General features: G+C 42.0%; 2 protein-coding genes across 10 annotated transcripts in view; one reads left to right on the top strand and one right to left on the bottom strand.

Annotated features, from left to right (window-relative positions):
- Positions 1-1,943: 1,943 nt before the first annotated feature.
- Positions 1,944-14,646, bottom strand: SMIM19 (small integral membrane protein 19). Of its 4 annotated transcripts, none has more exons than XM_025442966.3 (4): positions 14,506-14,646; positions 9,957-10,094; positions 7,947-8,071; positions 1,944-3,461 (listed from the first exon to the last, which is right to left on the bottom strand). In XM_025442966.3, exons 2-4 carry the CDS (start codon positions 10,088-10,090, stop codon positions 3,397-3,399), a joined length of 324 nt encoding a protein of 107 aa, XP_025298751.1. In that variant the 5' UTR covers positions 10,091-10,094; positions 14,506-14,646; the 3' UTR covers positions 1,944-3,396. The 4 variants fall into 4 exon arrangements, with proteins under 4 accessions (XP_025298751.1, XP_025298677.1, XP_025298831.1 ...); XM_025442892.3 differs by having other exon boundaries at positions 14,406-14,540; XM_025443046.3 differs by lacking the exon at positions 14,506-14,646 and adding an exon at positions 14,070-14,205.
- Positions 13,876-16,229, top strand: part of SLC20A2 (solute carrier family 20 member 2) — a 101,228-nt gene continuing 98,874 nt past the window's right edge. Inside the window, exon 1 of one of the 6 annotated variants that reach the window (XM_035699878.2) lies at positions 13,876-13,996. The gene's annotated coding sequence lies outside the window, so the exon portion shown is untranslated. Of the gene's footprint in view, positions 13,997-14,429; positions 14,652-16,229 lie in introns of those variants that run through there. The other 5 variants (XM_025442364.3, XM_025442300.3, XM_025442165.3 and 2 more) reach the window with 5 other exon arrangements.

A 16,229-nucleotide genomic window follows, 5' to 3' on the forward strand; every position in this document is an offset into this window, starting at 1 on the left:
ACTTCTTGAGGAAGCTCCATGCTGTTTTCTGGAGTGGCTGCACCAGTTTGCATTCCCACCAGCAGTGTAAGAGGGTTTCCCTTTCTCCACATTCTCACCATCTGTTATTTCCTGACTTGTTCATTTTAGCCATTCAGACCATGTGAGGTGATATCTCATTGTGATTTTAATTTGTAGACAAACCATAAGAGACTCTTAACTCTAGGAAACAGAGAGTTGCTGGAGGTGAGGTAGGTGGGGGGGTGGGGATGGGGTAACTGGGTGATGGGCATTAAGGAGGGCACTTCATGGAATGAGCACCAGGTGTTATATGCAACTGATGTATCACCAAATTCTACCCCTTGAAGCTAGGAAACAAGACAAAACCCAACTTTCTTCAGCTAGTTTGAAATGCATCAAATGTTTTTTCATAAACATCCCTGCAATGGAGCCACTCCTTCCTCATGGTGAAACCCCTGTAGTTTCTCTATTCGGAAGAGAAGACACTGGGGAACTAGAAATATCCAAATAAAAGTGAACCACACAGTGGGCCCTCAGCATCAAACCAGGGTCTAAACTACTACCAATAAGTCTGGACAGTGAGCAGCCAGCCCCCTCTTGGATTTCTCTCCCCTTCCTATCTAGAATGGGGCATGTTCCTAATCTCCATAATTGGCTTTTGTTTTTCACTATATCTGAATAAAATAAAGGTGGATAATGCATCGGTATGAAATCCAGTGCTAAATGCCATTCATTTACTTTGGGGTGAGAGGTCAAGGACAGAAGAGAAGCTGGGTTTCCATATGTGCCTCAGGACTGAGTAGGGTTTAATCACCTTGGTTCTGGAGCCTCTGGCCTCATCCTTATTCTCACATCCTCATGTAAGACTGTGCCACGCACAGACTTACGGGGGGCTGAAGAGGGACAAGAAGAAGGGATGGAATTTTTTTTGCTTTGTATAGTTTTGTATAAGATTGGCTTTGGCTTTAGTGGGGGCTCCAGGGGGAAACTTTAAGCTCGAGTTCCTACTCTGTGATCCTCACAATTTTGCATACAGGTTGGAGGTGAGCCAAGTGTCCTTTCTATTTCCATTTAGTTTTTCAGCCCCTATTCCTGTTCTGATTCTGTTCGTAGACTAGAATAGCCTCTAGATCACATACAGCCAGCCTAGAGTCTATACTCCACAACTATTTGTTGAATGAAGTACTTGGCTCCATGTAATATACTTTTGTCCCTTCTTTCTTTAATTATATTTTCTAAGTTAAATTTATTCTTATCTTAATAACAGAAATTTTTTATTATGATGCTTTTACCTTTGATTTTTTTCTACTGCATACTTGAAATAGTTGACATTATAGCAATTCTATGATAAACTCTGTATTTCATTTATCGATCATAAATAACTCCACCTGAATAGGTCAAGAGCAAACATCTATACTCTCTGGAGGCGAACTTCTTCCTTTAGTGCAGCTGGCTGGCATTAGCTAAACATCCAATGATTTACCACAATGCAGCTGTGTACCAATAGAGGCTGCCCAGTGCTTACCACTGAAGAGCTCATGCACTAAAAGATAGAAGAAATGAGGAAAAGAACACAAGTGCTGGTTAGCAGTTTATTAGTCATTTCAGTTTTCTTCCAAAGAAAATAGTTCCACTGAATCCATGGATGGTGCTGGTGTGGTGGGCAGAAGCAGGATAATCAGCTGGCGTGGCTTTGAAGTGTGGTGGCAGGGCTTCCACCCCTTTCCCAGCTCAGCTGTTGAAGCAGAGAGAAACTTCAAAGGCAGACTTGCTGTTGTTACTGCTGGTGGGGGGTTGTGATTCCCTTCAATTGGCTTTAGAGAAAAAATGAGGAGGAATTCATCCTCTTCCTTTTCAAGGTTTAATGCTCACCAAACGATATACAGCTTTTAGTTATGACTATCTCTATCTAATGGATGCAAATAAAAAACAACCACAGTCAATTTCATTGTGATGTACATTTATTTAGGAACAATATTTTTATAAATCATCTGAGATAGCCAGTTTCTGTAATTCGTCCAGATTGTGCAACACGTCAGTGATACAAGTAAACTCCTCCTAATTACATTTTCTGCTCACAGAAATATATGGTGGTTTTCCTAAGAGCAAAGCAAAGTGTAAGATCGGCCCCATGCTGTTATATACCCTGCCTGTAATTATGACTGTTTACAATCCTGTAGTCAGTTTTTCATTCTATTATCTGCAGTACACTCAAACTCTTCTGTGAGTCAAAAAAGAATTATTCCATTAGTCAGCAATTCACCTTGTACAAGAGAGACATTTTTGAATAATATAATTAAAATTTAAAAGCAAATGCAATTTCCCTCAATAATTTCATTTGGTCTAAACCTTTCCGTTTAAAATTTATGTTCTTTACTTCATAATTATAAAGGGAAAAGGAAACAATGCTTGAAATATTAACTCTAACTCTTAAAATTAGGAATGGCTTTGATTCAAAAACTTCTTGGACAGGGATGTGGACAGGGGAATTCCCTTGCCACTACCTCCCACCAACTTTTATCTAAAGAAATATGAAAAATTAGATAAAAACATTTCAGCGTAAGGTACAAGATATGAGAGTCTTCAGTGAAGCTTATTATGCTAAAAAAGTGTAAGTAACCAGACAGTTATATTAAACTTGAGAGTTACATGATCAAAAAAGCAAGTTGCCAACACCAATATAGACGTGTCCATTTATTCAGCAGCATGGCTCCAGTATGGTCCAAACAAGACTGTTCTGGTGGGAATAGAACTATGGGATTGAAAAAAAAAAAAGAAAAAAGCAAACAAACTCTTGGGAACACAATGAAGGGAAAACATTCCAATCACAAAAAGCTTCCACAATTAGCAGATAGGAATGCTTCATGACAAGAGTAGAAAAGGCAGTCTCCTGTGCGAGTTCATTTGGAAGAAGCAAAGATCGTTAATTCAATTAAAGTGTGGTAACAACAGCAGTAAGAACACAAATTCATCCATTATCCATATGACATTTATCACACAATACAACTGAAAAGGATGATATTCTTCCAATGACTGGATTTTTACTTTGTAATTTTGCAAAAACGTTTAAATCAAAGTGGCATAAGCTCCAGATTCTCACTTCCAAAGATGTATTTTTATTTCTGATTGTATCCTGAAGAAATGAAAGGTCCTAAGTATGTGCAGATGGCCTGCGTCCAGGTCTTTTGACCCTCCCCCCCACCTTTTTGGTATAACAAATAACGTGGTGATGCAATTTTAAAAAGCAAAATAACATACAAGGGAAAAAATGACAAGTAAAATGGTTCTATGAAGATAGGGTTTTAAAAGAAATGCTGTTCATGACTTAGTATATTTAGGAGCTTACTACCAGACTGTTGAACAATTACTTAGGTTGTTTGTTCATTTTCTGTGATTTCATTCCAACGAGAGTTGCACACTGTCAGCTTGGTTTTGTGGCTGCTGATAGTCATACTTCCTTGCTATTAAAAAACAAAACACAACAACAAAAAATAAAATTAATAAAAATAGCAAATAATTATTAGCTAACATCATTAAGTCACAGTCAAGTCATGATTCTCAGTAAAGAATTAGCTTAGAATTAAGTAATGTTTTTCATTAAAGGAAATGTATTATACTTTGTGATCCTCTAATTTCTCAACACTGTTGATATCCATTTTTATATATTTACTATTATTATTTGTATATCAGGCTTATTCAGAGCTTTAAAATAGAAGGTAAACATTAAGCTATTAAAGTTAAGAATTTTTTTTAAAAGATTTTTATTTATTTATTTGAGAGAAGAGTGCATGTGCATAAGGGGAGGGGAGCAGAGAGAGAAGGACGAGCGGACTCTGCTCTGAGCACAGAGCCCATACAGGGCTCGACCTCATGACCCTGAGATCATGACCTGAGCTGAAATCAAGAGTCAGATGCTTAACCACCTGAGCCACCAAGTGCCCCAAGTTAAATTAACATTTTATCATTTCCTTCTTTCTTATTTCCCACTTCCACCTTAAGTAAATAGTAATGCTTTTGTTCATAGCATAAGGAATCTGTATTTCTACTTTTCAGTCTAAGAGACCTATTATTGAACGTTGTCTTTGATATAAACTAGAAGAAAAGACCAATATGCATTCTGTATTTTTTTTTAAACATTTTTTTCTTTTTTTTAAATTTATTTATTCATGATAGTCACACGGAGAGAGAGAGAGAGGCAGAGACACAGGCAGAGGGAGAAGCAGGCTCCAAGCACCGGGAGCCCGATGTGGGATTCGATCCCGGGTCTCCAGGATCGCGCCCTGGGCCAAAGGCAGGCGCCAAACCGCTGCGCCACCCAGGGATCCCTGCATTCTGTATTTTTTTTGTACTTCTCAGAAATGTTTATTGAAGAAGCATGGTTTTAACCTGCAACTAGAGAAAGTACATGGTTAAAATCTTTGTGAAAGTGATTCACTACCTAGAGTTAAAACTTTCACTCTCTTCCTTAAGTTTTCACTGGCCAAGAAAGAGATACTATTTATTTATGCTACTCAGGGTGCATCCACAAATTTTTGTGGACTAAAGTTTATACAATTTTGGGAGTCCTCTTTAAGAAAAAGAACTTTGTTTGCTATTTCCTCTTGAACCACCAGATTGTCAGGACTACCTAGGTCACAAAACACTAAGAGTGATCCAATGTGATGGGAGTCATTAAATGTGCAATTCCACACATATAGTATTTATAAGAAAAATGGCTTTTTAAAAAAGATTTTATTTATTTATTCATGAGAGACACAGACAGAGAGAGAGAGAGAGAGAGAGAGAGGCAGAGGGAGAAGCAGGATCCACACAGGGAGCCCAACGTGGGACTCGATCCCGGGTCTCCAGGATCCCGCCCCGGGCTGAAGGCAGCACTAAGTCGCTGAGCCACCCAGGCTGCCCAGAAAAACGGCTTCTAAAGATGTTTGCATCCTAACCCCCAAAATCTGTGACTACATTATTTCATAGGACAAACAGGACTTTGAGATGTGATTAAGGTAAAGACATTTCGAGTGGGAGATTAGCTTGTACTATCTAGCCCAACCTAATCACATGGGCCTTAAAAATTAGAGAACCTTTCCTGAGTTCAGAGAAAAGACTAAGAAATAAAAAAGGAAGAATGATCTGAAAGATTAAATGCTGCTGGCTCCCAAGATGCAGACCATAAACAGAGGAATGGGGGTGGCCTCTGGCAGCTGGAAAAGGCAAAGTCACAGGCTCTCTTCTAGAACCTCCAGAAAAGGAACGTCTGGATGGTTCAGTCAGTTAAGCATCTGCCTTCGGTTCAGATCATGATTTCGGGGTCCTGGAATCGAGTCCTGAGTAGGGCTCCCTGCTCAGCAGAGAGTCTGTACAGCTCCCTGCTCAGCAGAGGGTCTGCTTCTCCCTCTGCCTTTCCTCCCCGCCCCTTCGTGGTCACTCCCTCACATACTCTCCAGCTCTGTCTCCCTTAAATAGATAGATAGATAAAATCTTAAAAAAAGAACAAACTTCCAGACCTTCAGAAAGAAAAAGTACGCTGCTGACACCTTGGTTTCAGCCCTGTAAGGCTGTTCTAGGACTTTTATGCTATGAAATTGTAAGATCATACATTTGTTTTAAGCCACAGGATTTGTAGTAATTTGTTATAGCAGCAGTAGAAAACTGACATGCCTTACAAACACAGGAATTCTGATAAATTATATTTTATGGCATTCCCATCAAAGAAAAAACCTGTGCACTTGGATTATATGTTTATATGATATGTTACTGAGTGTATTACTGATAGGAAATAGCTTTGTTTTGGCTAGGCATCAATGGAAACTTGATTCTTCATAATTTTCCATATAGAGCTTGTAGCTTTGCACTTTTGTTGTTTAGTATTTATATTTTTTAAAGAATTTTTTATTGTAGTAAAACCAAGTGCCCCAACTCCATACCCATTAAACAATAATTCCCCACTCCCTCCTCCTCAGGCCCCTGGCAACCACCATTCTATTTTCTATCTCTATGAATTTGCCTCCTATAAGTAAAATATTTGTTCTTTTGTGATTGGTGTATCTCCCTTCATAGTAAGAATAATTATGAGACATAAGGTCCTCGGGTTCATCTGTGCTGTATACCATGTGTCAGAATTTCCTTCCTCTTAAAGATTGACTAACATCCTATTGTATTTCTATACCACATTTTGTGTATCTGTCAGGGACACTTGGGTTGTTTCCGCCTTTTGGCTATTGTGAACAATGCTGCTGTGTTAAATTTTACTTCTTATTGGGAACTGGTAACATATGCAAAAGGTACAAGGAGGAAACAGTAAAAAGCGTATCTTCCTCCTACCTGATCAATCCTGCAGCTACCCAATTCCTTCTCCTAAAGGAAGAGGTTCTTAGGAGAAAACTTATGCTTAAGACTTTAGAGGTTCTTGTAAAAAAAAAAAAAAAAGACTTTAGAGGTTCTACTTGTGTTTATTCATGTATATATATGTGTGTGTGTATATACATAGGTGTATATACATACACATACATTTTTCTATTTTTAACCTGAAATTCTATTCTACCCAAGACATATACTAGTGATATCTTGCCATTCTTTCTTGCTTTTTTCTATGCACGCACACATGTATACACACACTTAAGTTTTTACTGTAGGCATTCTTTAAAAAATGTCCAGTATTTTCCCCTTAAATCCCACACAGTCCCATCAATTTAAGGAATGTTAATAATCTGATGCATAACTTTCCAAGCCCTCCTCCATGCTTACATAATTACATAAAACATTATATTACACATAGATTAAACAAGGGATACTTTGGTCATTTGATTTTAAAAGAATAGCATCCTGGTATATATACTATTTTATCTTATTCTTCTCATTTAATAATACACCTTGGAAACCACAACTCATTCTTTTACAAGACCAGTGCTCTAACCCCTGAGCAATGGAGCCAACCACTACTCACTCTTTTAAATGGTGGCATAAAAAGCTGTGACTTAGATGTACAATTCATTCTGGCTCCATACATTTTAAACTTTATTTCTTCTCCCTGACGTACATACTCATAGTGTTCGGTACTATATGACATATGAATATTGAGACATGACCTCTGGCTTGTACATTGATATCACATGCCATATTCCTGAAAGCCATTTTTTCTTTCTATTTTTTTTTAAAGTAGGCTCCATGCCTAGTGTAGAGCTCAATGTGAGGCTTGAACTCACAATCCTGAGGTCAAGACCTGAACTGAGATCAAGAGTTGAATGCTTATCAGTCTGAGCCACCTAGGTGCCCCTGGAAGCCATTCTTTTTTTTTTTTTTTTTTTTTTTTTTTTTATGATAGTCACACAGAGAGAGAGAGAGGCAGAGACACAGGCAGAGGGAGAAGCAGGCTCCATGCACTGGGAGCCCGACGTGGGATTCGATCCTGGGTCTCCAGGATTGTGCCCTGGGCCAAAGGCAGGCGCCAAACCGCTGCACCACCCAGGGATCCCCCTGGAAGCCATTCTTATATTGTTTTTGCTTACAGTAATTTAATTATACTAGAAATGACTGCAAACCCCATAAATACAAGATTCAAACCCAAACTAAAGGCAGCTCCAACCCAGCTACCCCTCAGCCAGATCCCCAAATGCTTTTGGTCACTTCAATGCTACTCCACATGAGGGGATGTGTAGAGGAGGGCAAATTAGAGCAAAAAGAGATAGCAGTCTTAACTGATGGTTAAAATAGCTAATTTTTGCAAAATTTATAAAAGTATCATCATATGAACACTTTGCCAGGCTGTATAAGCAGAGAGGGTCTTGAAGCTTCAACTTCACGGCAGATCTACTTTTTGCTAATGCTGTGCTAAGTATCTAAAAAAGGCATTAAGTTTTCATTACCAATTATTTCTGATAACCTTTTGCTAATTGAACTCAATTCCAAAAAAATCTATTTTAAATATGACTATATTCAACACAAAACATACTTACAAATGGAGTACATTTCCAGTTGCTGTCTTAAACGAATTTTGCTTATTGTATCATAAAAGCTGCTCTCTGATAAAGTTTCTGCTGTTGGTGGCACACTGAATATTCTCATAATTTTCCTTTTATTCCTTAGACACAAAACCAATAGGGAAGATAGATTTACATTAATATCTATAGGACTGTTAATGGACTTGTGACTATAGTAATCAGAAGCTACATTAAAAGGATGTAAGTAACAATGAGCTTATCTCTTTTGTCTCTGTGAGATGCTTTCTTGGTTCAAGTGTTCTTGCTTTCACTACAAAGTATGACGCTGTACATGTATGGCCACAGGGCTCAAAGAAAGAAAAGAAAGCTGAATACAGCCACTTAATACAACCACATGAAGTACCTCTGTCATGCTTTCACTCCTATCCCCCATCAAAAGCCAAGTATTATACAGAAAAATGCACAAACAAGAAAACATCTTATTTTTCTCCTCCCTCTGGTGTCATCCAAATAAAGCCAAATTACTGGGTTAGAGAATAAACAGAATGTGAGGAGATCTTAATTTTGGAAAATAATGAATCATCACATTTCTTAAATACAATAGCATGGCCTTAGTGGGCCCCTCTACTTAAAATTAACAACAGTGTGTCTCTGTTTTTAAAACAGGAGGGTGGAGAGGAGGTGGTGGCTATTTTTGGAGAAAAGCTGTTACCTGCAAGTGGATGGGGGATGATATATGGAGCCCTCTCTCAGCCACCCCTGAGTCCAGGCTGCCAGTGGGCCAGCTGTTCCAGGGGTCACACGGCCTGGAAGGGGAAACCTGCTTGTCTGATGGCAGGTGCTCTCCAAGCCAAACATCAGTTATTTTTCAATTACTAATTACTTTGAACTAATGCTTTTTTAACCTTGGTAGAGAATACCAAGAAGCACATGGCTATAAGGAGAAGCAGTTCAGTCCAACTAATACTGCTTTTCCCCTCTCTCTCTCTCTTTGGAAAAGAATAGTTAAACTATGCTACAACATTTGGAATTAAAGCAGGAAATACTTATTGAGGATTTACATGATGTGACACAGCAGGGACACAAAGGTTAAAGGTTAAAGTCCTTGTTCTGAAGGAACTAAGGTTTTTGTGGGATGGACAAATAGTCAGATAATACCATTATTATTCAATAAGGGCTATGATATGGTCGTGTATAAGAATCAGAAAGGAAAACTTAAATGTGTGAAGAGGGAATTGCTAAATACATAGGAATTGGTGTTTCTGCATTTCACAGACATGGGCCAAAAAAATATGTTCATCCAAGAGTGACAGTGAACCCAGGCTGGATGATAAAATTGAGCTATACTAGAAATGATAGGAAGGGGGTTACCTGGGTGACTCAGTGGCTTAAGTATCTGCCTTTGGCTCAGGTGGTAATCCCAGGGTCCTGGAATGGAGTCCCACATTGGGCTCCCCACTCAGTGGGGAGTCTGCTTCTCCTTGTATCCCTATGCCCTGCTTGTGATCTCTTGCTCTCTCTCTCTCAAATATATATAATCTTAGAAAAGAAAAGAAAAGAAAAAAAAAAGAAAAGAAATAGAATGAAAAGGCAAAACCAGAGTGCCCAGAACTGCACTTAAATCTCCAACTCTTTTTTTTTTTTTAAGATTTTATTTATTTATGATAGACATAGAGAGAGAGAGAGGCAGAGACACAGGCAGAGGGAGAAGCAGGCTCCATGCCGGGAGCCTGACGTGGGACTCGATCCCGGGACTCCAGGATCGCGCCCTGGGCCAAAGGCAGGAGGCTCACTAAACCAGTGAGCCACCCAGGGATCCCCTAAATCTCCAACTCTTAAAACAACAGTCTCTTCAAAGCCAAATGGTGTCCAGAGCTCCAGAACAGACCCGAGTAGACAGTGCTTTCATAGCAGAAACAAAAATGCTGATGAAATTATTTTTGTGCATTTAATTCGGAACAAACAAAAATGTGACCTTTTTAAAAGCCCAGTTTCTTATCAATCCCCAAATACTAAAAACTTTACCTCTTGGCGTACATGAAGAGAACAAAGCTAACAAGAATCACTACCAAGTAAACATTGGTGGCTTCATTCCAGGCCTCATGAACACTGTAATCCATAGAGCCATCGTCACCCATCACCCCGTAACCTCCAGGCATGGGGCTGGAAGAAAGAAAAGAGAGCAGGGGTTTTCTTAGTTAGGGGTGGTACCACTGTCTGAAGAGAAGGGCTGGCAAACATATGGCCTTCTGGCCAACTCTAGCATGCTACCTGTTTTTGGATGGCCCAGGAGCTAGGAATGGTTTTACATTTATAAACAGATACATTTTGAGTCATTTTAAGACCTGTATAATATCCTTGATTTTTGCTTCCAGCTCTCAAAGCCTAAAATATTTACAATCTGGCCCTTTAAGAAAAAGTTTGCCAACTCTGGCTTAGATAACTAGGGCGTGTAACATATTTCCCCTTACTTTTGATTTTGAAACATTTTACCTTCTCCATGAAGGTGAAAACTAGAGTTTAAAGATAATATTACAAAAGGGATATATGGTTGAAATGTTTTGTACAGTTTCTAAACTGTAACTATCACCCAGATGAAAGCACCCAAGTATTTTAAAACACATATCCAGACAACTGGCTATGATGTTAAAAAAATCATGTCGTGCTCACGACAGCAGCTTAGAAAAGATGAGACCGGCATCGCAATGTTTCTCCCACTGGCCTCCCATGCAAGTGGAAAATGTCTGGAGCTTTATCTAGTTTTGGCCTCCTAGCCAAATGTGGTTGAGAGAAGGTATGGGATAAAAAGTTACTTTTTGCTATTTACACAGCTGTGACTTCAAGGAAATGCATTCTTTGAACATTCCCACAGAAAATAGGAGTAGTAAGAGCAAGTGTTATCAAATAGCAAGTAAAAGAGTAATGGTGTCCTCTCTGTATTTGAGAGGTAGTTGAATTTCTCCTTAAAGAGAAAGTTACCTCTTGTGTTGGATATAAAAGTTAAGTCTATGGGATCCCTGGGTGGCTCAGTGGTTTGGCGCCTGCCTTTGGCCCAGGGCACGATCCTGGAGTCCCGGGATCGAGTCCCACATCAGGCTCCAGGCATGGAGTCTGCTTCTCCCCCCTCCTGTGTTTCTGCCTCTCTCTCTCTCTCTGTCTATTATAAATAAATAAATAAATCTTTTTTAAAAAAAGGTAAATCTAATAAGTCAAATGACCTAATATGAGAAAGAAAACCAAAAGCATTGTTTTAGACATTCTATAAGAGGGAGAAAAACTGAACAAGTGATAGGTGATAAATGTACTGTAGTTTCTAGGAATAAGGCAGTCATTTTTTAACTCCAAGAAAAAGAGTATCTGAAATTGTCCAAGAAATTATTTTGCAATTTTTCTCTAGACATCCTAGAACAATGAAGGCCTAACAGATATTCTTGCACTAAAATATCTTCCAACCTCCTGTGAGCCTCCAAAATATTCTGTAATGTAGATCTGGCTTAGTAATAAGTAAACTTATTAAACTTAAAATAAAAATAAGTTTAATAAAACTTACTAAATTTTATTTTACCTCTGCATGAAAATCAAATGTTCCCATAACTCTACTCCTAAGCCAGGTGGCATGTTTTCCCTGTTCTGACTCGGAAGTTTTTGTCAGATGTAGAGGACATGTCGTATTTCATTTACAACAAAGTGAGTATCATGAATGATCATGATACTTAACTTTAGACACTGAGGTCAAGAGTGAGCTCTCTAAAAAGATCTATTAGTATCTAAGGAATATAAAGACTGGTCTTGTAAAATTAGCCAACTAGTAATAAAAACAGAACTTACTTAAAATCATAAAAATTTATAGATGCAAGATCTAAATATTATTTAAACATTATACCATATCCAATTCCTTGATATTAAAGACTGGCTATGGATTTTTTTTTTAAGTGAGTAAGAGACACAGGGAGATTTTTCATTGTTATTTAATTCTTATTTCTTAAAACTGAACTCCAGAGTTTCTCTGAAAGTAACATTATGATTCATAGTAAGTAATCAGCCTATTTTAGAAATGGAAACTTTTGAAAGACAACAGACTATAATTGTCTTTATGATTTATGGAATCTAGAATTTTGCTGGTGCTGAAAAAGTAACAACGAATGTGTTTTTGGCAAAAAGAGATGACTTCAGGTGTCTGATTTGAGATGCTGTAGAAGACCATGGACAATCATGCCACAGGGTGGTAGGTTTCAGGATTGGGAGCTATTAAGACTTTGAGAAGAAACAGGGAACATACAGCAATAGCCACTAGAACATTTTGCAGGTATCCTTTTCCTGACAAATTACAGAAGTGTTTCCTACCTGTTTTCTAATACCTGAATGGATCTGAGCCAGGTTAATTTCTTGCTTTGATTTCTCACAAAATTCATGGGCCACTTGATAAGTGGTATATTCCTACCAAGCTTGTCTTCATCCTGCCACAAATATGCCAGTCTTTAATTGTATCTAGAGAAGGATTTTGTCATTACTACTGACCCAGAGTGTTAAAATTTTAACGTGTATTAAATAACATGTATTATACAACATCATTGGTATGCAATGAGACTACCATTCCAGTTTCAGGGACACGCACTTGAGTTATTTTTAGTACTGTAGTTGTGAAAGATTTGCACCACGGGTAGGCCTTTCCTGCTCAGTTCTCCACCATGGCCAATGGTGTGACTTTGCAAGACTGCCAGGAATAAGAAATGGCCTTGTCCAGAGTCATAGCACAGACCCATGGCCCACATGTGGCATGAACTATGACCGTCACCTCCCAGCACGCTAGTCTAACCAAGCCTACACACATACCAGTTACTTCATACCACACTGCCGTCTACAGCGAAATGCCCAGGGGCGTTACAATGTTTCTTTTTCTTTTTTCTTTTTTTTTTAAGATTTTATTTATTTATTCATAGACACAGAGAGAGAGGGGCAGAGACACAGGCAGAGGGAGAAGCAGGCTCCACGCAGGGAGCCCGATGTGGGACTCGATCCTGGGTCTTCAGGATCACACCCCAGGCTGCAGGCGGCGCCAAACCGCTGTGCCACCTGGCAAGTTAATATTTCAGCAAGATCACCAATGTAGCTGGCCACATGCTTGGATCCTCACTCAGGGCTCTTTTAAGAAAAACTTATTTTTTTTTTTTATTTTTTACATATTTCTCCTGGAGGCGAATGCTTAAACAATTTTGGTGAGGAGATTCTAGGATGAGCTTAATTAAGTCCCAAGTAAAACATTATTATCCAGAGACAGAGTTCCCAAAAAATGGCAACTAGAGTTTGGTTTTAGTTTGATGAAGTTTTAAGTTGAGAACTAGGAGAGGTTTTCCAGGGATCAAGTGACTACATTATACGTTTCAAAATTAGTTTCCTGATTTTAGGTTCCTGATACCATGTCTAAAATTGAGTATCGCTTGTCATTATGCCTCCAAGGTTATCATATTTGTCTCTTAGAGCTTTGCTATCTTGACACAGATTCAGGGTAGAATCACCCAACAGGGACCCCTGGGGGGCTCAGTGATTGAGCATCTATGTGCCTTTGGCTCAGGTCATGATCCTGGGTTCCTGGGAGTCCTTCATCAGGCTCCCCGCAGGGAGCCTGCTTCTCCCTCTCCCTGTCTCTGCCTCTGTCTCTCATGAATAAATAAATAAAAATCTTTAAAAAAAATCACTCATACCGTTCCTTACAACACGATTCACAGCATTCTTGTGATTTCCTTTTTCTGTCCTCTGAAACACTGGAGGTTTGGGTTCCTAAAGCGGAAAGGTTCTAAGCAACAGGCCTTCCACCGAGAGGAAGGCAGTCTGAGGACTCATGACGGGCAGCGCACACACTGAATTTCTGCACCCCGCCTGCTGGGAGGCACCGAAGTTCCATTTCACGGAAGGAACCGGGAAGGTGGTGGTAGTTACGTAACGCGGCCGAAGTAGCGCGGGCTCGGGAGGGGGCGGCCGCACCGCTGTCCGTGCACCTGACGCCCAAACCCGCGCCCCTCCCGTGGGGACGCCGGTGCCGTGACCCCGGCCCTCCGGTCGCGCGGGTATGAAGTACACCCCCCCTCCCACCCCCGGCCCCGGGAGTGGCCACCGGCAGCCTCCCGACCGCCGGCACACCTGCCTCCCCGCCGCCCGCAGGCTGTGGCGTCTGGAACCCCTCGCCCCGCGCCGCCTCTCCCCTCCTGCGCCCGCGCGGCCCACACGGCGGCTCCGGGGCTCTATCCTCGTGACCCCGAAGGGCTCGAAGCGGCGCAGGCGTGCGGCAGCCGCGGGGGCCGGGGGCCGGGGGGCGGGGGGCGGGGCGGCCCCTTCGGCCCCTTCCCCTCTCTCCCCTCCCCGGAGGGGCCCGGCGGGGCGGGGCGGGGCGGGGCGGCGCCCAGGCCGAGGGGGGCGGGGCCGGGTGACGCGGTCCCGCCCCGGGCCCGGGAGGCGCGGAGACGCGGGGCCACTCACGCTGCTGGCTCCCGAGGCGGCGCGCGGCCAGGCTGCTCCGCGCGGGGCGCTTTCCCCCCGAGTCGGGGCCGCACGCGAGGGACCCGGTCACCGAACGGACCTGCACGACCTCGGCCTTCGTCATTTCCTGCCGGCCCGCCGGTTTCCGGATGGAACGAGGAGCCAGGTCTTTCCCCCCGCCCCCGTCCCCCTTTCAGTCTGGGAACGCGAGCGACGCTGCGAAGGCCCCGGTGCCGCCCCCGGCGCGTGAGTGCAGCCGGGCTCCCTCCCCCCGCGCCCGCCCGCCCGCCGCCCGCCGCCCGCCGCCGCCGCCCTCCGCGCGCCCCCGGCCCCGGCCCCGCGGGAGGGTCCCGCCGCCCCGCCGGCCCGTCCTCGCGGGCGTCGCCGCGGTGCGCCCGGACCGGCGGCAGCAGCGGGGACCGGTCGTTCCCGGAGCCGTGCTCGTCCCGCCCCGCGTCTGCGCGCCCGGCCGTGACTCAGAGCGCGGGAGGGGGTGCGCATAGTCCCACGCGCCGGCAGGGAGCTGGAGACACCAGCGTGTCTGCTGTCATGACGAGGACGTAGACCGACTTTAATAATTACTCTGGTAACTCCTTAGGAAGGCGTAGGCTCTCCGAATGGTCTTTCCAGTCCCACCGGCATCACGCGATCAAGTGATGCGTGGCCGGGGCTGTTGAGGTGTCCTAAAAACGGAATGTGCCCAGGATGCTGCAGAATTGTCCGTTGAAGTGATTTTTGTGTATCTTTAAAAAAACATCGTGTATAGGGACTTGAACAGTATCTTTTCTAGCAGGAGACAGATAATGAACTTATGCAGGGTTTCAGCATCAGTGTGGACGTCCTGAGATTTCACTGGTTGGTAGCAGCCTTGAGAATAAATGATCCCTTGTCCACGTGCTTGAGGTCTTAACTGTTTATGTCGAACTAGTTCCCTAGGGTCAGCTGGCTGTTCATTGTAATTCATACTAGACCTGGTAGAAGTTGTATTCTTTTTTTGTTTTTGTTTTTGCTTTTGCATCGGGCCGCTTTATTTAAGGGCTGGTGACTGACAGCTATCCCCGGCCCCGCCCCTTCCTCCTCTAAAAAGCAACTACACGTGAAAGGGGCTGTTCGCCAGGGCCCAAGGGGACTGTGGGATTATTCTTAATTAATAGGCAGAGGTAAGACCTAACGTTTAACCCAAAGCCCTTAGCAAGTTTTCCCTGCCTTTTTTCATGGCTCTGTTCTGTTACAATTAAGCTCACGTTTGTCTGAAGAGACTTACTTAGTACAATAAGGTACTAACTTTACTTACAGTATTAGTTTCTTATGTATTATAGATACATAATCACGACCATACTTTATAACCTTATAGTTTTGACTCTGAAGTTGGAAAATTAGAAACAATGATAAGGTTGATGTTGAGTACTGTTTGCCAGGCGTGTGCCCAGTGGTACCTGGTTTATTTCATTTAATCTCCTGGGATAGCTTTCACATAGGCATAGGTTGCTCAGAAATTTTTGAATAGATGGGTTTGATTTGAATGTCTTAAATGTGGAGTATGTACATTAATTACTTCTGTTTCTACTTTTGTGAAAAAGAGTGTTGGCAATATAAAATGACTCAGTAAATTAAAGTGTTTTTCAAGCCTGAAGATGTCTCTAAAATTGCATACAACAGCAATTGGTCCCTTTATTTGGGTGTTCAGTAGTTTCTAAAGCACTGTGTCTCATTTATCCAAGTTCCCATAACACGTCATCATCACCCGATGAGCAGGCTATTGGACCTTGAAAGAAGAGAAATGTTGGGGAAGTCGTAATGACCGTTCTGCAGGGCCCCCTCTTA

The sequence above is a fragment of the Canis lupus genome, chromosome 16, assembly GCF_003254725.2.
Source record: "Canis lupus dingo isolate Sandy chromosome 16, ASM325472v2, whole genome shotgun sequence".
Classification (NCBI taxonomy): Eukaryota; Metazoa; Chordata; class Mammalia; order Carnivora; family Canidae; genus Canis; species Canis lupus.

Excerpts from the sequence above, each read along its gene's own strand:
- SMIM19 (XM_025442966.3), bottom strand. The coding sequence starts at position 10,090 with ATGCCTGGAGGTTACGGGGTGATGGGTGACGATGGCTCTATGGATTAC. Across the intron at positions 8,072-9,956 it reads CTCTTCATGTACGCCAAGAG|GAATAAAAGGAAAATTATGA; the intron begins GTAAAGTTTTTA and ends TTTGTGTCTAAG. Across the intron at positions 3,462-7,946 it reads ACTGGAAATGTACTCCATTT|CAAGGAAGTATGACTATCAG; the intron begins GTAAGTATGTTT and ends GTTTTTTAATAG.